The sequence below is a fragment of the Phaseolus vulgaris genome, chromosome 3 (assembly GCF_051622355.1).
Source record: "Phaseolus vulgaris cultivar YP4 chromosome 3, ASM5162235v1, whole genome shotgun sequence".
Lineage (NCBI taxonomy): Eukaryota > Viridiplantae > Streptophyta > Magnoliopsida > Fabales > Fabaceae > Phaseolus > Phaseolus vulgaris.
Genome location: NC_143500.1, coordinates 39,883,779 through 39,905,817, shown reverse-complemented (window position 1 = coordinate 39,905,817; position 22,039 = coordinate 39,883,779). Strand labels below are relative to the sequence as shown.

Genomic DNA, 22,039 nt, shown 5'->3' with positions numbered 1-22,039 from the left:
AAAACTGACTTCATTTTTTATAAATTGAGACATTTCATATTTCATTTTTTATAAATGGATACAAACCTCACATCATAAACTGATTTTATGAGGTTAAGTTAGGCTTAAAGTTTACTTCTTCATGCTATACATATCCAAATATTTTTTTCCCATCAAAACTCACATTTATCAAATTAACAATATCATCTCACCAGGAATCAAGTTTTTCATAGAATAATTCCAATTAATAGTACATGCAAAATTTAAATTTCATCAACTTGTAATCATCTATAAAAGATTTTTTTTTTCCACCTGTAGTACTCACATTCAATTTATAAGAGAGAAAAACACAATTCCAACAATTCACAAATTTAAAATAAATAAAAAACTGACTTCTCTTATCTATTATCCTTTGCTCCTTAAAGTTAATCCTAAAGCTAAACAATGTTAAAAAAAGTTAAAACTTGCATTCAGAAAATTAAAAAACAAAAATCAAATTGGATTAAATTGTTCTAGTTAAGTGGTCTCTTAAGTTGTGCCTTTTAATAAGAGAAAAAAAAAAGGTGAATGTCTTATAACAAACATAGAGAGAAGATAGAAAAAAATGTGAACGAAGAGTTTTAGAAAAATGACAAGATTTTGTAAATGAATTTAAATAGTTTAAATTAAAGCTTATATTTAAATATAATTTTTTAATTTAAAATCTCTATTCTTTTAAAAGTCGAATCTTGTGTGAAAAATACCACATGACTACTCTCAAGGTCTTTATAAATATTTCAAAGATAAAACAAAGATAAAAAAATTTTCAAAAATTAGTATTTATACATAAATTTAGAACTATTATTATAATGAAAACTATTTTTCAGCTTGTATACTAATTTTAACTTAAAAGGAATAATTTTATGTATACCAAATATATGCCAACTTTCACATATATTAACTATTGTTCTTATTATTACTTTACTGTGAAATGAGACGTTCACTCATTTATCATGAATGTGAATACATTTATTTTGTCATTACCAATATAAATAATTTGTATTGGTTGAAAATGATGTATTGATTATGCATAATATTATTAAATATAACTACCAATCATATACTTTAATTTTTTGGTATCGATGAACTAAAGTCTAAATTTATGAAAATATTAATTAAAACTAATCAATTCAGCCATTTTTATAAGTCTCCGTAATTATATATATAATAAGGTTGTATTATTATTTTTGATAGATTGTATAAGGAATAATTGTTTTCCAAAAATAAATTAAAAAGTGATAATAAATTTGGAGGTGTCATTTTTTTTAGTGCACATAAATTTGGATGTGTCAAATATATAAAATATAATTAAATTATTATTTATATATATATATATATATGGAATTTTCTTTTATAATTGTGATTTGGTGTACACATTTTGTTTTCAAATTTATCCATGACCACCCCTATTTCAAATAAAGTCATTATTAATTATATTAATTAGTTTCAAGGTTATAACAATTGTATTGTATAATTTAATTGAGTGTTTATATATATATATATAAATGTGTTAGGAATCTTTTCTTAATTTAATGAGAGATCATGACCAATGAATTTTGATAATGGTCATTCCAAAGTCTTGGAATTATATATCTCTTTAAAACTATGAAATTCAACCTACAGAAATGAATGGTCATTCCAAAGTCTTGGAATTATATCTCTCTTGAAGACTATGAAATTCATCTTAGAAAGTTGAAATAATATTTTCAAAGTATATTGAAAATGTGACAAACATTAATTATTCTTTATTTTTTTTATGAAGAAGTCAATATTCTCTCCTTCTCTCTATATATATACTATACAAAGAGAACCTGTTAGAAAGATAAATGCAAGTTAGTGAGAAGAACATCATGAGAGAATTGACATATACGATAGTGTGATATTATAAATCATAGTTAGAGACATTTTTTGGACTAGATCTCATGAGATTAAGTTTATCTTCATAGAGTGAGAGAAACAAATATTGTAATCATATTTTCATAATGGAGACATTTTTGGAATTAAGTCCCGTGGGCGTGGGTTTTTACTTCTCAAGTAGAGGAGATTTTTTTACATTACAAATCATTGGTGTCATTATTTTATTTTACTTTATTTTCTTTTTGTTGCTTATTGTTTTTGCAAGTGTTTATTTTGTATCAACATCAATAAGAAAGAATTAGTTATGATTTTTTCAACAAAATATACGTTAAAGGGTGTTTATGGGATGCTAGATGAACAAATTATAAAAATTGTGAGTAATGAAATCATTATATGATTATGATTTGAAAGGAATTTTGTGATGTGTTAACGAATAAACATGAAAAAATTACATCTTAATCAATCACTAATACAACTATAATGTGAGTACTTAATTATAGAATATACGAATATGATATTTAAGTTTTAGTGATAACTCAAATAATATATACAAAGAAAAAAATTGTAAGAGTTCCAACCATGTAATCATAGAATTTTCATATGAATAATTTAATTTATATATTATGTGAAATATATCTCAAATACTACTTCTAAATGATCAAATTCAATTTTTTTTAAGATTATAATATTTTATAAATATTATTTTGTATAATTATTTTATAACTTTGATAGACAATGATTAAATCATTGTGTAAGTTACTTTATAAAACAAACCCCGACGTTTTACGCGCCAAGAAAATATGTATTGTTTGTGTTAACATATGGGTTTTGGTCTAGTCCCTCCATATTTTTGTATTTTCTTTCTTTTTTTCTTTTTTTAATAATATTTTTTCATGCGATGGTAGATGATTGTTGTTACTTGAGGTGTCAGCTTAGCTGAGATGTCAAGTTGCATAGTGATGCCTAACACGAAAACTTTATAAAAAAAAAGTTACTTTATAAAACAAAATATATTCTAACATTTATAACATTTATTATATATTGAAGATACATTTATTATATATTGAAGATTTGATTGGTTAATTCTTTAGGACTAGTTTATCCTATTATTATGTTATGTGTTTGTTATGAATTACATGAGAGTGTTTGCTGATAAAAAAAAAAACATGACAGTGCACATCAGACCAACTAGTATTTATTGATAAAAGAAATTTATACGAAAATGCTGGAAATTTGTTTTAATATATATATGTTATATTTGTAGTAACATGATGATATTATTATATATTAAACATTTATTTATGAAAAAAATATTAGTGGCAAATAAGATAAAAAAAATTATCAATTTTATCGTCAATATATTGAATTTTTAAAAATAGATTAATGAATTGATTTTATATTATCTATTATAACTTGAATTTGATCTTTATTATTCACTAAGTTTGTCACATCTACTACTTATCTTCTTTTTAAGTGTATAAAAGTTAAATAGGAGATATGAAAATATTTAAATTTTAGTAAAAAGTACTTTTTTTCGTAGTACGTAAAATCCTTTTTATTTTTAAAAAAATAATACTATAATACTTTGGTACATAAAAGTATTCAAAAAAAAAAAAAACAAGCTTAAAAAAACTAGCTAGCTAGTTTTCGTAGGATATTAATTTGGTACATAAAAGTAAATCTCTTAGCATGATGGGTCGAGTTCAGTTGGTCAATACGGTGATTACAATTTTCTAACTTATAGTTTTAATTTGTATAAATGACCTGTTTCTCTTCTTAAGCAAGTTGAGCAGTGGTGTCAAAATTTTATCTGGACTGGTGATATTCTGAAAAAAAAAAAAGGTATAGTTACTGTTAATTGGGATACGATTTGTTCTCCCCTTGAGAATGGAGATTTGAAAATTATTAACCTTCACCATGAAAATAATGCATATCTTTTTAAGCTTGCTTGGAACTTTTCTTATAGCAACAAGCCTTGGTCTTTGCTCTTGAAAGTCAGGGTCCTTAAATCAAAATACGAGTTTCGAATGGTTTATAGATCCTCATCTCTTTGGCCTGAAATTAAGCAGTTTTATTATACTATACTTGATTATACTTCTTGGACTGTTGGTATAGGTTCTTTTATTAATTTTTGGAATGATAAATGGTCTGCTCCTACTTCTTTAGCAAATATTGCAGGATTATCTGATGGTGCTAGTATTCCGGAAACAGTCTCTCAGTTTTGGACAGGTGGTGATTGGAATATTCCATTGTTTTTACAGCAGATGTCTCATCTTTTTAGTCATATCATGGTTAGGGTGGAACAGGATATTCTTAATTGGATTTTAGATTAGTCTGGTCGTCTCACTCTTAAATTAGCTAGTACTTTTTTTCTCGGAACCAGGGGTTTCCTGTGGTTGGGGTAAATTTATTTGGTCATCATATATTCCGCCTTCCAAAACTCTTGTCTTTTGGAAAGTTTTTCACGGGCGGCTTCCAACATATCAACATATTCAAAATAAAGATCTGCATATTTGTTCTATGTGTACGCTTTGCGAAAAGCACGAGGAATCTATTCAACATTTATTTTTTGAATGTGCTAATGCTTTGCGTATTTGGAGTTGGGTTCGACACACTTTTCCTACTTATGATTTTTCTAATAAGGATTATCTTCTTTCTTTTATTAAGAGTGATGGTAGTCCGTTGGTTAAATTGGTTAAGCTAGTTGTGATAAGTTTTTCTATTTGGATGATATGGTGTATGAGGAATTATGCTCGTTTTCAGGATAAGATTGAGGTTTCTAGGACTATTTTGGTTATTAAAGATTTAACTTGTCTGGTGGATAATTCGTCTAACACTTCAATGAAAAATGATATGTTCAATTTCAATGTGCTAAATTTTTTCGGTATTAACATTCATACTGGTAAAGTTCTACGTCCTCTTCCTATTATATAGGAGTTTCCTTCACCAGGTTGGGTTAAAATTAACACTGATGGGGCTGCTAGGGGTTATCCAGATCTTGCCGCTTGTTGAAGTATTTTTCGTGGGAGTATTTATGTTCAGACTGCTTTGGTTGCTGAATTTTATGGAGTTATATATGTTTTGGAGGAAGCTCAAAAGTTTGGTCTTACTAATGTCTGGCTGGAATGTGACTCTGCATTGGTTTGTGTTGCGTTTACTGTTAGGACAAATGTTCCTTGGATGCTTCGTAATCGATGGAATACTTGTCTTAATTACTGTGGAAAAATTAGGTTTATGGTTACTCATATTTTTCGGAAAGGGAATGCATGTGCTAATAAGTTGGTTAATTTAGGATTTATTCATAGAGAATCTTTTCATTGCTATAATAGACTTCTATCTAGTCTGTTCTTAGAATTCTTTATTAATAGGTATAGTCTACATATGGATTTTGGTCTAGTCACCTCATTTTTATTTTTTTTTAATAATACTTTTTTCATGTGATGGCAAATGATTATTGTTAATTGAGGTGTCAACCTAGCTGAGATGTCAAGTATCATACTATGCCCAACATGTAAGTTGTTTTTTTTAAAAAAAAGTAATGTGAGAATAAAAAAATTTCCATATTTTTGTAGAAGATAACGTATTTTTCAGATTTAAGTTACTAGAAATGTTTAACTGATAGGTGAGAATAAATATTTTTTAATACGAAATGGTATAAAGTTTTAAAACATCTATGTAAAGATAAAATTTGTTAAAATTAAATATATTATTCTTAAGAAAATTAAATAATACCAGAGTATATTTTATTTTTTATTCCAAAATTTGTATTGGTCAAATAAATTTCTAAAAAATTTAATATAAAATGAAATGTTTCATACATTAAACTCCATTATAGATGAAAAAGATTGTGATTTTTTTTTCTCAAATATCACTATTTTTACTTTTATTTTTTCATCCAACATTTTTTTTTCTATCTAGTATTGTTTCTAATTTTTTTTTTCAGATAACATTATTTTCACTTTTAAATATTTATAAAATTGTAATGAATTTAAATATTTATAAAATTAAAATAGAAGGAAATTTAAAAAGAAACCAAAATAAGTAATAGTAAAAAATTAAATAATTTTTTTTGGATATTTTATAAAAAAATATTAACTAAATGGTTTAAAAAATTATAAATAAAAATTAAGTTATTTATTGATTATATGTATGTAATAATAAAAAAATATGTGAATAAATTTATTATTAGGTTTAATAAAAAAATAAATGTATAAATTATAATTTTAAAATAAAAAATAAGAAAATATTATATTTAAATTAAAAGAATATATAAATTATAAGTATATGTTATAATTATAATAACAAATATGATTATATAATATTTCTTATAATTTAGGGTTTAGGGTTTATATTTACTTTACTCATAATATTTATCCACGTCAAATTATTGATATTTTTTCATAAATTTTTATATTTTTATTTTTTTTTAAATTTTTAATTTCTCTCTATTTCAATTTTATAAATATTTAAATTTATTATAATTTTCCAAATATTTAAAAGTAAAAGTAGTGTTATTTGAGAAAAAAAAAAGTCAGAAGAAACAGTGTTAAATAAAAAAGTATTGGATAAGAAAATAAAAGTAGAAATAATGTTCTTTGAGAAAAAATAAGAGAAAATTGTAATAAATTGTTATGTATGGGTAAGTTATCTCCATTTTCTATTTGACAGATATTTCCATTTTCTATTTGATAGATATTTTTAACTCCTCAACTATGTATTCCTTTATATTAAAAACATCTCACATGGCATGAATAGTTTTTTTTTTCTTTCCTTTTTTGTTAAACTAAAAATAAGATGCGATTATTATAGGTTCCTTCATAGTAACATTTGTTTTAAAATCACTTAAAAAAATCATATATCATTCTTAAAAGTTTTTTACGTTTTTCTACAAAATTAGATTAAAATAAAAAGGCATTTTGAATATTTGTAATTGTTTTAAATTATAAACAAATACTTTTTAATTTCTGGTTTTGGAATCCTTAATTTTTATTAAATATTTTATTAACTTTTACCTGATCATAAAAGTAACATTTATTGTCTCAATATAACATAGGTATTTGTTTTAATAAAATAATATTACTTTTAACTTTTAAAATTATGTGTATTACTTTAAAAGTAGAGCCACGTATATATCTTTAGCTATATGCTTAAGTCCAAATGACTTGTCTAATGAGAGTTAATTGGATAAAAAAACTTTCAATATAACTCCTACCCTATAAAGATCATATACTCCTCTTGAGTAACGTGTGTCGGATACACATATCGAACACGATATTTGTAGAATATTTATTGGTTAAGTGTTTAATTCAAAAAAATATTTGTTTGATTTCTGCAATTCTAACACAGGTCGATTACAATTTTAAAAATGAGAAATATATTAATTTTATAAAAATTCAAACTTATTGTATAAATTTTTATTATGATTATATAAATAAGGAACAAATCCTTTCGAACCAACCATAAAAAGATATCTTTGTGCTAAAAAGAAACTGAAACATACTTAATGCACATAAATTTTTATTGTCAATTTATATAATTCATAATTATATAATATATAGATCCTTGTCCCCATATCCTACATTTTAGAGATTGTGTCGTATCAGTATATATGTTTATGTTTGTGTTAGCTCAGTGTGCTACATAGCTCGTAACTCACAAATTCCTAATTTACAGCTTTTAAATTAATGAGTTAATTTATTAGGTTAAAATTATTCAATAAAATTAGTAAATATAAAACTAAATTAAAATATAACTACTTATGTTTTATCATATAAATTAAATTTCTGTTTTCTTTACAAAATATTATATATTCATAATTTTAGATTTTTTAAAATAACTATTTTTTTATTAAAAATTTTAGTAGTTACATTTATTTTTTAAAAGTATATATTTTTTTTTAATTTGAACAAATTGTATTGATTCAATTTAACTTTTTATTCATTTTTAGAAATGATTTTTTTTATTTCTCAACTTAAAATACTGTTACATTAAATTCTTTTATAATTTTCATTGTATGTATTTTTTTATATAACATTATATAATATTTAGTTTATAATATCAGTTTTTTTATAATTTAAAATGTGTAAAAATTAAAAAATAATTCAGTAAATAGTAAAAATAATATAATAACGATAGAAAGGATATATGGTGATAAAAGCAACCTGAGAAGTTTCTCACATTCTTCAGAGAACTAGAAGTTTCTCACATTCCCAATTTTCTGGGAAAAGGCACATGAAATCCTGGCGAATGTAGAGAAAAAGTCGGGTAGTAACTCACATTGATTTCCTTCCACACGATTATAAAGAGAAAAATATATTTTATAGTTTATATTGTGTCACATCATTATAGAAAAAAAATATTTCAATTTTTTTTCCAATAAGAAAAATTCTATTTTTTTGAAATGGTCCACTCTTTTATATCTTTTAATTTAAATTTCACTATTATATTTAATAATATTTATTGTTTCCATAGATAAATAAAATAATGTATTCATTGTTAAGGTTAAATTATTTGTTGTATGAAAAAGAAAATGGTTGGTGATTTTGAGAAGCACGGATATAAGGTTTCTAAATGGTTGGATATCTCACCATTAATAAAACTTATTTTTTTTTTAAAGATGATATTAGAGTTTATCCTAATTCACCATTGAGTTAATAGATCTCAGAATAAAAAGGTGTATTAAAGATTTTGATGAATTAATTTTGTAAGATTAAATCAAATTTAAAAGTTCACGTTTTAAGAAAAGTAGTTCACAAACCTAACTAGTTTTTATTTCCTTTCTATGGTCAATTAACCCCGACATATCCTTAATAAAAGAAAACCTGTATATTTTTTGTGGCTTCCCATACATAAGTGCTTCCTTCTGGTGATGAACTCTATCCTTAATATTTGCAATGGATATTTCTTGTGCTAGGTATCCATCATTGGGTACCTCAGTTTGAAGCTTGATAAGTTGATGAGATTATACAAAAAGTGCAAGCATAATAAATCAAAGTGATAAACAATAATAAGATGTGTCAGGACTAATATCCTTGGCTACCTGGAGGAGGTATTCTAGGTTGATATCATCAGGGTAGTGTTGTAAAAGTTTTAAATTGGCCACAAAATCACCACTTAGCAGTTTGCTTTTCACGCAAAGTAGCATTGCACAACAGATCCGAAGAACCATATCCTGCAAAAATATATTAGCCGGGTAAATTATTACGACGCAGCCACACATATGAAAATCAACCCTAATATTCAAAATTGAGTACTAATTTTGTCCTGAAAGATTGCAGAGTAGTTTGGTTGAAAGAGAGATACCTGAACCCCAAAAGGGTTACTAAGTAGTGTATCCCATATTCTCAAGATAGACTCAAATTTGAACTCTTGCGTGAGTAGCAATGTAATCCACCGGAATGCATAGAATTGTGGTTTAACCTGCACATGAGGTTCAGAGACATCAATTTTTAAACAGATTGGAGCTGTACAAGTTGTTGATTGTTGAAGTGAAAAAGTTTAAAGGTTCTACCTTTGTTGTAAATTCAAGATGACGCCATAATTGCTCATCATTTACTTTTAGTAAATCTGACATGCGAGAAAGAGTAGCAAGGATGCCATTTGAACTATTATCAAATTGTTCGCAGAAATGATCCACTGAGTCGCCCAAGATTCGCACAAAACAAGAAAAACAATCTGCTTCTACATTTGCCTAATAGAAAGTTAATAAAAGATAAAAACTATAGTTCATTTATGTTGCATTCAATCTTCAAGAACATAAATATGCTGAATGATGCGAGAGAATAACAATTGTTATACAACGTGATGAAATTTTAATGGCCAAGTCTAATAACCCATCTGTTAAATTATAGAATTTATGGTTGTTCCGTGTAATGTTCATGTGTAAAACAGAAAGAAATTAAATACCGCCAAATAGTCTGGCAGTAAAATTTTCAGGCTTCTGCATTGGATGATCAGAAGAAGCCTTTGTAGCATCGTAAGCAATTATTAAAGAAGATACACACGCTCAAATTTAAATTTCCAAAACACAAGTAATCCTCCTTCAACCATTAGGTTTGGTTTCCAGCCAAATGCATGTCACGTTCTATGTCATCATCATATACACGATGCATTTACCCTAGCCAAAGTAAAACAACGCGAACTGCCACAAATCAGAGAATACAGTTATGCCAGGAAAATACTTACAACATTTTGCTTGTCAGAGTCGGTACTAAAGACATAGTATATTGGTGCCAAGACCTCGTTCATGCCTTGTACATAACGGATTTCAGGATTTAACTTTGCAAAAAGGAGAAGGATACTCTTCATCGCTTCCTATTGTCAAAGAATCAACAAAAACTTCTGAGTCAAAGCCCCTATATAATTTATCACTCTGCGCTCAAAACTGGAAAATTAATTGATGATCGTTCGATAAATGTCTAAGCTAAAACTAAAACAACAAATTAACAGTAAACCTGTGGAGTTTTTTTGGTGATGCAGTTAGTTACCCTATTTTTGCAACTAAACGAAGACTCCCCTGAGAAGAATGGCAAATCTGGATGTGTACGCTGCAGATCTCGATCTATCTGTTCTACTATCTCTGTATGCTAGAAGAAGCACAGACAGTGATAAGTATAAACTTCATCATCCTGAAGGGATTCAGTCAAGAGTAACTTCGTAATCTGAGGAAAAGCTTACTTGAAAATATTGACTCCAAAGGCTAGCCGTACCGAGGCTCAGAGGGTGATCTTCATGAGAAATTTCATGTCGCCTAAGGGGGCCATCAACATCATTCTCCTCGTTTCGCTTAGTCGAACTTTCCTCATACTCTTTCCACACATGTTCTGACTGTCTTAGATTTAACAACATTATCGGTAAAAACTCGAAAGCATGAGCTAAAGTAGAAATCACATCAGATATAGCCAAGTAATTGTTTGATATAAATATAACTCCTTACGAGAAAATGTATGAATTAGCAGTATTACCGGATTCTGGAGAAGGTCCTCTTTCAAATTAGCATATTTTTGTCTGTTCTCTTTTAGCTGTTCATCCCACAGATCATGAGATGAAGGCAGGTAACCCAATAGTAGCTGGTAGTGGAAATCATAACGGGACAATCAACTGCTTGTACGCAAAATAATCAAAGAATTTTACCCTATTGCAAATGGAACATTAATCTAGTATCATCAATTGGCATGGAAAGTCATAAACATTGGATATATGATATTCCTCACTGTTGCAAGTTTTGTAACCATTAAGGTCTACTTTCTAATATGTCGACTTGGTGTGATAGATCGATAATCAATATCTCGTATATATGACAGGTGTTTGATTTTCGAGTCCTTGAAGGGAAGATTACAATCCCTTTAATGGATAATTATTTCTAGTTTTTGAATTCGGCGCAGGATAACCTAGATTCAACAACACCAAAAAATAGGTGTTTTGTAATCTCATACCGACGTGATGGAATAATTACCTGTTAGTAAATATTTATATTTAAAATTTAGAGTAAAACAGTCTTCATTTATAAATCGGTTTCTAAAAGATAAAACCTATCCATTGTCCATTTAACATTCTTAATTCCTTTGACCAGGTCTTTGTTCTCCACATGTTATAAATTTAGTTTTGATATTTTCTTTTGTTGTATGTTGAGGCTTTGAGGAGGCTGTACGATTTGGTTTCTATTATGTATGCAGCTCTTTGTTGAAAAAAATATACACATACACATACAGAAACAAGGAGAAAAACACTTCAATGTTCTACGTTTTTGTTGATATTGAAAAATAATTTAGAGCGTTTTTTGTTCATTATTTTGTGAAAGGAGCTCATCATATTTAAAATACCTGTGCAATGGGAGTGTTTTTCCTCCTCGAATAAACACTTCGCACTTTGATCAAAACTACTCTACACTTTTCATCAGTTGTATTTAACCTTTCTTTTAATAGAGTGTAATAAACGTTATTTGTATTTTAATGGAACACCATTATCCGTGGCAGCAGATCTAGATTTCTATTTTTTTTTCTAACATTACCTTCCAAGCTGTAGCACGCAAACCTCCTCCGTCAGGAATACCAGCACCGGCAATTCTTTGCAACTTTTCCAAATTAATTTCCCTTTGAGAAAGCTGGATAAAGAAAGGAAGGAACAATAAAGCGCACAAATTAAAGAAAATCAAAACCATTTCCATTTTTCTTCTCAAATCAGGACCAACCTCGTATTCCAGATCCGATCTTTTCTCCTCGTCCGAAATGGATTTCAACACCGAAACCGGATTCGGTTTCTGCCGAATTATTTGATCCTTAACATCATCATCCATGGCTTCGTCACCATCGTTGCTTTCTCTCTGAAACCCTAACTCGCCGGGTTGAATCGGCTCGAGCTCTTCGCCGGACTCGAATTCGAATTCTAATACTTTGACTTCGTTGCCTTTTTCGTCGAATCCAAGGACCAAGCTTCCAAGCCGGTCGGGAAAGACCCTCCGAACCTTGTCCGGAGCTGGAAGCTTGATCTTGCCTTTGAGCATGGCGAGTGCGTTAAGACCACGTTTACAGAGAGGACTAAACCGAGTTGAAACAGTGGTATGAAGTGTAGTTTGCAAGTGGGAAAGATGAAGAATGGGTTCTTCTCCTCCATGATTCGGATTTCAAACTTAGAAGATGAAGAATGGTAGTTAAGTTTGAATAGCAGGTAGGCGCGCGCGCCACAGTTTAGATTTGTGGAATGGGCCTAACGATAAATTTTTGGGCCAACTGGACTGGGGTTCTTTAGGGCTTTTGGAAATAGTACGTTTAGTCCAGCTGTTCCGGGCTTAAGGTAATCTCAAATTAGCTATTTCTTTCTGCACCCCAACAAATTTCTCCTGCACCCCATTATTTTCGAAGAAGACTATTTTACCCCTTTTAAAAATAATTTCCAGATTATTCTTTCCGGAATATTTTCAGAACATATTTTCTTGAATGTATTTTATTAATTTCGAATTTACCAATCTGAAAATAAAAAAATGTGTTTCAAAAAAGATATTCTAGAATGATTTTTTCTCTTTTGGATTTTCTATTCTGGAGATACCATAGGTTTAAGGAACCTCTATTTTGGAAACATTTTTACTTACAATCATCCAAAATTATGAAAGAATATTTTCAGTATTTTAAAGAATGTATGGATGCAGGAAGAAACTCCCTCTCAAATTTTCAATACCCTTATTCTTTTTGGCAAATTCTCCCTGCACCTCTCTAGTGGTTCTCCCTACACCTCCATATGAAATGTGAAATGTGAAATGTTACTTTTGTCCTTTTTAAAACCACGACCGACAACCATAACCAACCACAAACAACCACAGCAATCAACCAACACCCCATCAAAATGAAAAATAAGTCACCCACAAAACTAAAATCCTAACAAATATTGGCAGGGGTAGAGTTGGAATTATAAAAATATATGGAGGTGTTGGGAGAAGAATTGGAGGTGCAGGGAGAAGCTGCCCACACTTTCTGATCCTTTTGCTATTTTTCATGCATGTGAAAAGGAAAAGAGTAGACAGCGAAAGAGTGATGTTTATAGAAAGAGACTCTTGAAAAGAAAAATAAAATTAAGAACATTCTTCCTGTTTATTTGGATGTCAAAATTAAAGTAGAGAAAAAGAACACAAAAATAATTTAAAATTAAAAGTTTAATGTTATCCACATAAAACCAGTAATTTGAAAATGACTATGAAATTAAAAAAAAAATAAAAAAAAATAAAATATATATATATATATATATATATATATAGTAATTCAATGATTGAGTATTTTAATATTATCTCAATAATCAAACACGATAAATTTGATATTTAATATTTTTTCCACAGATACAACACACAATTGTGTGATAATGATAACATCAATTTTTTATTTTGTTTGGTAAGGTATTTCTTTTGTTTTATTAGATTAAAGACAAATCTCATTTTAGTGTTGTAATTGTCATTAATTAAACAAGCTTTATATACAAATTCGTACGTAAATCACTCTCACAACGAAAAATATAGAATATATATAATTATTATGATGTGAATTCATGTAATTAGTGATTACTGAATTATTTGTTGTTGAATAATAATAATAATGATATTTTATAATAGAATGATGGTATATTGATAGTCATGCATTATTAGATTATAATTGAAAAAAAAATTAACTTTATATTATTTTTAAAATTGTATTGAACAAAACATAATTATAAACTAGTACATTTTAATTAATTTGTGAAAAGTAATATTTTCTTTATAATAAACTGATAAACTGGTGCGGTAGAATTTATTCAAAGATTATAATTTATACTTACCCTAATATAATTTATTCAAAAAAAGAGAAAAGGTTTATAAAAAGAATAGAGAAAGGGTAGTAGAAGGAGTGAGAATGTGTTGGGTGGTGGAAGAATAGGGAAATTTAGTAAATAGTAAAACCTAATTCCCAGGAATGTAAGTTTTGAGGTTGAGTTTTTATAATGATTGAATGAAAGAAAAGTAGTAAGATGCATAACATAAGGACCTGGTTTCCCTTAACGGCTCCAACTAATACATTTATTAAAGCAGTACTTGAATTATGAATACTTTGGAAGAGGCGACATAGTAGTATGTGAGTTATGTATGTTTTTTCTTATTTTAGTGGATAACCAATTTATTAACTCTTAAAAAAAAGTCGCCCTGTGGCCCTTCTACATTTATATTCACTTAATGAGATACCACTCCTTTAAAAACCCGTATCCAACTGTACTAAACTATCAAATTAAATCTCATCATGGCATGCAATTAAAACACTTCATCATCAACTCACAATAATTCACACCATTTTCACTTCTCATTCAACAACCCCACAAAATATTTTTTCTTTTTCCAATACAACTTCACATCATTCAAAGAAACCATCAAAATCAAATCACTATTAATTTTTTAAAGTGGTTTCATTATAAATAAAACGAAATTAGTTTGATTTTTTATATTTAATCTCTACATATTTAAATCACAATCACTTAAATTTATCCATCAAATAGAATTTTTCTATTTTTTTAATTGACAATAACAATTAAATATAAAAAAACGAACCACTTTAACATTAATTCAACTTCATACATAGAAATAATAGGATTAATTCAACTTCATACATAAAAACAATATCAATAGTAAATAGAGTTACTTCTTAAAGTCATTCTCATTAGACCAAATATTTGTAATACTTTATTGTAAAAACACTTAATGAAAATAATTTAGAATTTAATGAAGTTTTTTCAAATATTATTTTATCATTATTATAATAAAAAAAAATGTAACAGCTTGTTTTTTTTTAAATAGAATCCCGCACACATTATTCTTCCTTATCTCCATTCTCTCTCTCCAATTTTCTTCTCTTCCTCTCTCTTAATTTTCTCTCCCAATCTTCATCTATTTTAGAATCTGATCATACCACGCTGTAGCTGAGGAGTTCGGGAACATTTCTACCCGATCAGATTTTCAAACAAAGTAAGTTCATTTTTACTCTAAATATCCTTTGTTCTATGTTTTTCCTTAGGATTTAGTCATCAATCTTGGTGGGGTCAGTTGAGAAGTTTAATCCTCTCAACTTATTCTATTATATACTGAAATTTTGTTCTGTTTGAATAATTTGCATTAGGCCCGTAAATCTTGAAGCTTATCCAAACGGTGGGGAATAAAATTCTAAAATTTGCTTGGAAAGCAAGCAATTGAGGTAAGGGAAGCTAAATTTAATTTTTAATAGAACCCTAGGCTAGAAGATCTAGATGTGGAAGGGACGTGGTCCCAATATTCAATTTCTCTCTTGTAGGGATGTTGTGTGTTTATATATATTGAGTTGTTTGTTTATATATTATTTAAATTTGTGGAAATATTGAGTTTTGATGATTTAGTATTAAAGTGTTATTTTTTTATGTCAAATAGACTTTTGAATATTGTGGATCACTTTTTGAATGATATTGTATGACGGAATGGTATGGAATTGAATTCATACATTTGGGATAATGTATGGACTGATGTTTGTTGTGTATTAAGTATTGATGCCTATGTGGTAACAGAGATCTCCGAGCTTCACTGATGATCTAAGTCACATAGACTAAGATATCAGGTGGTGAGAAGCTGATGGGGAGTTCATGCACACCGTGACATATGAGATGCACGGCTTGGGTTGTATTGAACTTACCCTGATCCTTTCTGTTGGATTCACTGGTAATCTTGGATCAGGTGTTAATCTCTGGTAGGACTTACTTAATACGGATCTTCCGGAAGACGTTGTTTGTTGAATATCTTGGATGTGTAGATCCATATGAGATCTATGTAATTTTTTAATGTTGGGATTTGAAGAAAATTGTATAATTTGATAAATTGATCATGTAACTTGGTTTTCTCTTTTGATTTAATTGCATATATTATAAAATTCTATTTTCACTAGCTTACCCTTGCTTTTCTTGTTGTGTTTGAACTGCGATGATTGTACTACGCACACGAGTAGATGATCTTACAGGTGTTTGAGGATCAGAAGAGTTTTAAGGCGTTGATTTTAAAACTTATATTGTAAATATTTGTATTTCTATATGTCCTAATCACGTCTTAGGAATATTTTGAAAAACTGCAAGCTTATATAAAAATATGTAGAACCGGTATTGTAATAGTTATATGCAAATTATGGGGTGTTACAGAAAAAATTACAAGTAACTTCCAAACATTTGAGTTTCTGATGATTTGATGTAAAAACAAAATGTTGTAACACTTTGTTCTAAAAATACTTCATTAAAATAATTTGGAATCCAAATGAATTTTTTTCTAATATTTTCTTTATCATCATTAACAAAGTAATTGGTGCATACGCAAACATATATCTTTCGTTGATTTTTCTTAAAAATTGATATAAGTAATAAAATCGAAAAATAATAATAGTAATTATTTAATTTTTTTAATTATTTATTGTGATATTTATCCATTATTTAATTTTAAATTTCTTTTATTAATCAAAATAATTTAAGTTTTTAAAAACTAAATTTTAATTACCACCACTCAAAGTTATTCGTTAGCATAGTTCTTAATGTCATCAAACCAAATATTTATACTTGTCATGAAACTAAAGATAGATTCATGTTTTAATATAAAAACACTTAATTAAATTAAGTTAAAGGTCTAGCAAACGTTTCTCTAATAACTTTAATATGTACTTTAACCCGTGAGGGGGCACTGGTGTTCTACTAGTTTGAATATATATAAAAAAATTCTAAATTTTGGTTCATTGGATTTTGTTGTGTAGTAAGAGTATGAGGGACACAAAATAAAAGGCATAAATTTTTTCTTGTAGAAGAAAAATAAAATGAAGTAGATCAACAAAGAGTGATTTGGTGGAGTGTCCTTCCGAAAGCAGACATATACAGTAGACTAAAATACTAGAGGCCTTTGATTTTAGGGGCTGCCCCTTGCAAGGATGCACCTAAATCCATCCCTGTATATATATTTCGATCTATCCATTTTAATTATTTTTCATAATTTGATTTTTATTGAAATAAATATTATATACTCACTTTTTATTGGTAAGCTTTAATATTGTATTAAAAAATGAATTTTAAGTTTAAGTTAATATTGTAAAACTGATTTATAAAGTGATATATTAATAAAAAAAAACCCAAAACTCCATTACACTAAAATGGGAGTTCTGAATAGCATTTTGGGAGAACCCCAATTGTTACTGTTTAGTAACTCAAATTGAAAATGAGTCCCAACGAGTTTTTTTTTTTCAAATTAATTTCTATTTTTTGTATGTAACGAAAAGAGAATACCGTAAAAAAATGTTTTAAGATTATCACATATAATCATATAACATACCACCATAATTGGCCTCCAATATGCATTCATTATTTAAGCCCCAAAACTTTTCAATCTCAACCCATACATTTATGGTAGTAGTTTTTTCTTTAATGCAATTGGCGCATTTCTCCGTTTAGTTTTTTAAACAATGTTGATAGATTAAGGTAGTTGTTATATAATAGACATGTACAACATGCCTTAAAACGTTGCATAAATTTAAACATTTCATATAAAAACTCACTCAAATACTAAAATTATTATAATAATTTTTTTAAACTTATTTTATGGGTAGTACACTTAATTTCATCTATTAATACTTGAGTAGCTTTCTCTACTAAAATCTCTCTCAACATATTAAAAACTTGAGCATTATATAAAACATTGTCATGTCATTTGTGTTTTAATGAATTTTATTAAGCAATAATGCTTAAGTTAAAAGGATCCTTACAATTAACACGATTGATGATTACCTTAATTTCTTTGTGTCGTTTACTTTGTTAATATTATTTTTTATCCGTTAAAAGAAATTTATTTCGATAATAAAATAAGAAATTCGGCTAATAACAATAAGTGAATGAAATTAAAATAGAAGAGATTACAAGGTTCACATGTGTGTATTTAATTCATAATGTCCATTCTTTAAGTGATGTGTGCATAATAGATATCATCATATAGCCGCACTTTTCTTTATTAGGATGCAAGTGAGGTAGCACTGAAATTAGTGTAATTTTTAATTAACTCAGTTAAATATTGTATAGAGTTGAATTATATTGAATTTGTATTTTCTATTTAACAATTTAATTAAATTCAACTGAATCACAATTAAGTTAAATTAGTTCAGGTTGAGTATTTTTAAAAAAATACTGCCACATCTTAAATTTTAAGAAAAACACTTCAAAATCATAATTTTTTATGTTTCTTAAACATCTCATAAGGTAACGATATTAGATGCAATACAAACATAAATAATGATTTATTAAAATAATAAGAAATTAAAAGCAGTAATAATAAATCTATATTACACCTTACCAAACACAGCTAAATAAGAGATACTAGAAAATATATTACTAACACTATTTATAGTAATATTTATATTATTATTAAGATCCAGACGATCTCATCTCACAATAATATAGGAATATTAGATAATTTTTGTATTAAAAAAAATCATTATAACAATTAAAATGATTATTTTCATTATAATAGTATCCTAACGCGACTTACAAACTTATATTTTCTTTTTCAGTCTTTGTAAGTTGGTAAAAGAAACCTCATACTATCCTTAACTTTGTGAAATTACAGCTTTCTAGTAAAGTCTTTATTGTAGTTAGAAGTGACTTGTATATGTATGATAGTCTTAAATAACTTTATAATATATTTTTGATTAATATATGGACGTTTAAAAAATTTATTAAAAGGAGAAAAATTTTAAGTGGTTAGAATATACTGGAATAAATATTTGACGTTATTCTTAGTTATTATATGATCTCCAGATAGAGTATTCTTTAAAAAAATATTGTGGTGTAGTGAATCCTCTTTCGAAAACCCAAATAACTTGGTATAAATTAAGCATAAAGGTGGTAGTGAAATAATATTTTATTATTTAATTGAATTTGATTGATGTGATTTGAAATTAATAAATATTATATTCCATTTTAATTGAGTATAGTAGATTAAATGAAAGTGATTGTGAATTGAATTGGAGAGATTCGTGGTTGGATGCAAGCTGCTTCCAGTGGTTTGGATTGGTGAAGCAGGAGGGGATGAATGCCTACAATACTGGATTGGTTTTTTATTTCTATTATGTGCTAGCATAGGCCCGTGACCACCTGTACCCGACCCAAGTTCACCACCACTCATCACTCCCCAATAATACCATAATAAAACTCACTCTTCTTCACGCTCTTACTTCCTCCACGTCTACTTTATGCTCTCTTTATCTCAGCTAATTCATACCCCAATCAACCTTTTCATATAGTGTTCAAAAATAAAAACCCACATTTATAACCCAATTATGCAAAAGCTGTTGTTCAAGAAGCTGTGATCTTAGAGATTCCATTTATTTGGAATTACTACTACACTTAATTAACTTCATCAAACGTGCGTTTTGATTTATACAACTCTAGTGAATGTCACCTTTAACACTTGGGTTAACTGCGTACTATTTGGGCCGCAAGTACAGTGTGCACACACCATGTGCCATAGAAAGAGAAAACATGAAGAAATTAAGTAACTAGTTCAACGACTTCACGAGTCACAACCAAGTCAAGCACAAACATTTATTGAAGGGTGACTGCTTGAGGAAAAGATTTAGGTAAAGATGTTTAATTGTTGTACTAGAGCGTTTTAGTTAGCCGACACCAGTGTGCCTTTCTTTGGGTTGAAAACTTGCTTCTCTCCACTCATTTTCTCCCTTTATATCTTCCTACTCTGTTCCTTCTGTACTTCCCCATCACTATTGTCACTCCAAAATCACTCCCACCATCATATCCCTGAACCCCATCATGGTACAAACAAAGAAGTTCAGAGGTGTCAGGCAGCGCCATTGGGGTTCATGGGTATCCGAAATTCGCCACCCACTTCTGTAAGTTCATTCCCTTCCTCCACATTCTTTTTCCTCACCCACAAACCCCAAAATCAAAACCAACTTCTGCTAACAAAATAGTAATAATTTTTTGTTTGTTTGTTTATGAAACAGTAAGAGAAGGGTGTGGCTCGGGACGTTTGAAACAGCAGAAGAAGCTGCTAGAGCCTACGATCAAGCTGCTATTCTGATGAGTGGTAGAAATGCCAAAACAAATTTCCCAATAACTCAAACCCCTGAAGGTGATCCAAAGAGCATTATCAGTGAGGACAGCCCCTCCTCCACCTCCAAGGATCTGGAGGAAATCCTGCATGCTAAGCTTCGAAAATGTGGTAAGGTGCCTTCACCTTCTATGACCTGTTTGAGGCTTGACACAGAGAACTCCCACATCGGAGTGTGGCAAAAGCGCGCTGGGAGACGTTCGGATTCAAATTGGGTCATGACAGTTCAGCTGGAAAACAAGAGTGCCAACAAGGAGACTCATCAAGCTGATAGAAACACTTCTCTTTCTCTACCTTCTTCTGATCATCACCACCACCATGAGCCTCCATCCGGTGTGACAGGTCATCACCATCATCAAGAAGTGGTGAGAGGAGAGATTGATGAAGAAGAGAGAATAGCCCTTCAGATGATAGAGGAACTCCTCAACGACAGAAACTGCCCTAGTCCTTCATTCAACAACATTCAAGAAAGGGATGGTGCCGATGATGACACCTTTTTACTTTAAGCATCTTTCCCCCCAGTGTTATGGTATCACATGCATGTTTGATCTTCATCTTCAACTAGGGTTGTCCTTATTTGGGAAAAAAGAAAGAAAAGAAGAGTGGTATAGTTATAGGCTATATATAACCACGTATCATATATCTATCCTAATTTATATCATATCTATTTTCATGTATGTCATATTTATTATAAGTGTAGATATATTTTTCAGTCATACACGTAAGAAAACAAGATAGATGTATACTCAATTAATATTTTTCAGAGTGCATATATAAAGTGCTCCACCATCTGCTGCTTCATTGAAATGTTCATGATTTATTTACCATTAATAATAAATATCTTTTTATCCTTAGCTTTGCTGGATTATGATATGATAATTGGAAGCTTTATTTTTGGTTCTTCCAGTCACTTCACTTTTATTCCACTCGAACAAGAAATTAATTTTACTTCGGATGTATTTCACAAAATTAGCCTAAAATTTATAAGTGAAGAGTTGAAAATTTGTAAGTTTGTTAATTGAAAAAATATTTGATAAAATTAACTAATAAATTAATTGATATATATATAATCGCATATTTAATTTTATAAAATAGCATATACTACTTTATATAATTTAATTAATATCCATCTACCTACCACGTCACAACTATTTATATATTTGCAAGCAAACAAACAAATCTCAACAGTCAACAGGTGCTCTCACAATTAAGTTCTAGCGATGACATGTGACAACTGCCTAAATTTATAGTCTTTCTTTATAACTTTTTTTTTTAACTTTTATCTGATAGATTAATTTATATTTTAATTAAATAACTTAATTTAATATTTTATTATTATTTGAAACGGTTAAAAGGTGAGTTGTGAAGATAAGTTCAGCCCATCTTAGAATGCCATCACCATATATGAAAAATGAAAATAGAAAAAAATCTTAGGCGTATGATACAAATTGATTTCGTGATAGATTATTTGCCAAAGTCAGATTAAGAATTACGAATGATAAAGAAAAGTAATTAAAAGTTAAATAAAGTTACATTATTTGTTTGAAA

The 22,039-nt window shown here is 28.5% G+C and overlaps 2 protein-coding genes across 4 annotated transcripts; one reads left to right on the top strand and one right to left on the bottom strand.

Annotated features, from left to right (window-relative positions):
• Positions 1-8,681: 8,681 nt before the first annotated feature.
• Positions 8,682-12,531, bottom strand: LOC137807533 (uncharacterized). 3 transcript variants are annotated; one of them, XM_068608217.2, is made up of 9 exons: positions 12,065-12,531; positions 11,885-11,977; positions 10,839-10,943; positions 10,552-10,701; positions 10,329-10,460; positions 10,060-10,188; positions 9,386-9,565; positions 9,178-9,294; positions 8,682-9,046 (listed from the first exon to the last, which is right to left on the bottom strand). In XM_068608217.2, the coding sequence occupies exons 1-9, from the start codon at positions 12,374-12,376 to the stop codon at positions 8,864-8,866; spliced, it is 1,401 nt and encodes a 466-aa protein (XP_068464318.2). In that variant the 5' UTR covers positions 12,377-12,531; the 3' UTR covers positions 8,682-8,863. The 3 variants fall into 3 exon arrangements, with proteins under 3 accessions (XP_068464318.2, XP_068464319.2, XP_090157005.1); XM_068608218.2 differs by having other exon boundaries at positions 10,362-10,460; positions 12,065-12,500; XM_090300879.1 differs by lacking the exon at positions 8,682-9,046 and having other exon boundaries at positions 9,386-9,555.
• A 7,513-nt stretch (positions 12,532-20,044) lies between these two features.
• On the top strand, positions 20,045-21,341 carry LOC137807532 (ethylene-responsive transcription factor WIN1). Its single transcript, XM_068608216.2, has 2 exons — positions 20,045-20,270; positions 20,385-21,341. The coding sequence occupies exons 1-2, from the start codon at positions 20,191-20,193 to the stop codon at positions 20,995-20,997; spliced, it is 693 nt and encodes a 230-aa protein (XP_068464317.1). The 5' UTR covers positions 20,045-20,190; the 3' UTR covers positions 20,998-21,341.
• Positions 21,342-22,039: the final 698 nt, after the last annotated feature.

Excerpts from the sequence above, each read along its gene's own strand:
- LOC137807533 (XM_068608217.2), bottom strand. The coding sequence starts at position 12,376 with ATGCTCAAAGGCAAGATCAAGCTTCCAGCTCCGGACAAGGTTCGGAGG. Across the intron at positions 10,189-10,328 it reads TCACCAAAAAAACTCCACAG|GAAGCGATGAAGAGTATCCT; the intron begins GTTTACTGTTAA and ends CTTTGACAATAG. Across the intron at positions 9,047-9,177 it reads GTAACCCTTTTGGGGTTCAG|GATATGGTTCTTCGGATCTG; the intron begins GTATCTCTCTTT and ends ATATTTTTGCAG.
- LOC137807532 (XM_068608216.2), top strand. The coding sequence starts at position 20,191 with ATGGTACAAACAAAGAAGTTCAGAGGTGTCAGGCAGCGCCATTGGGGT. Across the intron at positions 20,271-20,384 it reads GAAATTCGCCACCCACTTCT|TAAGAGAAGGGTGTGGCTCG; the intron begins GTAAGTTCATTC and ends TTTATGAAACAG.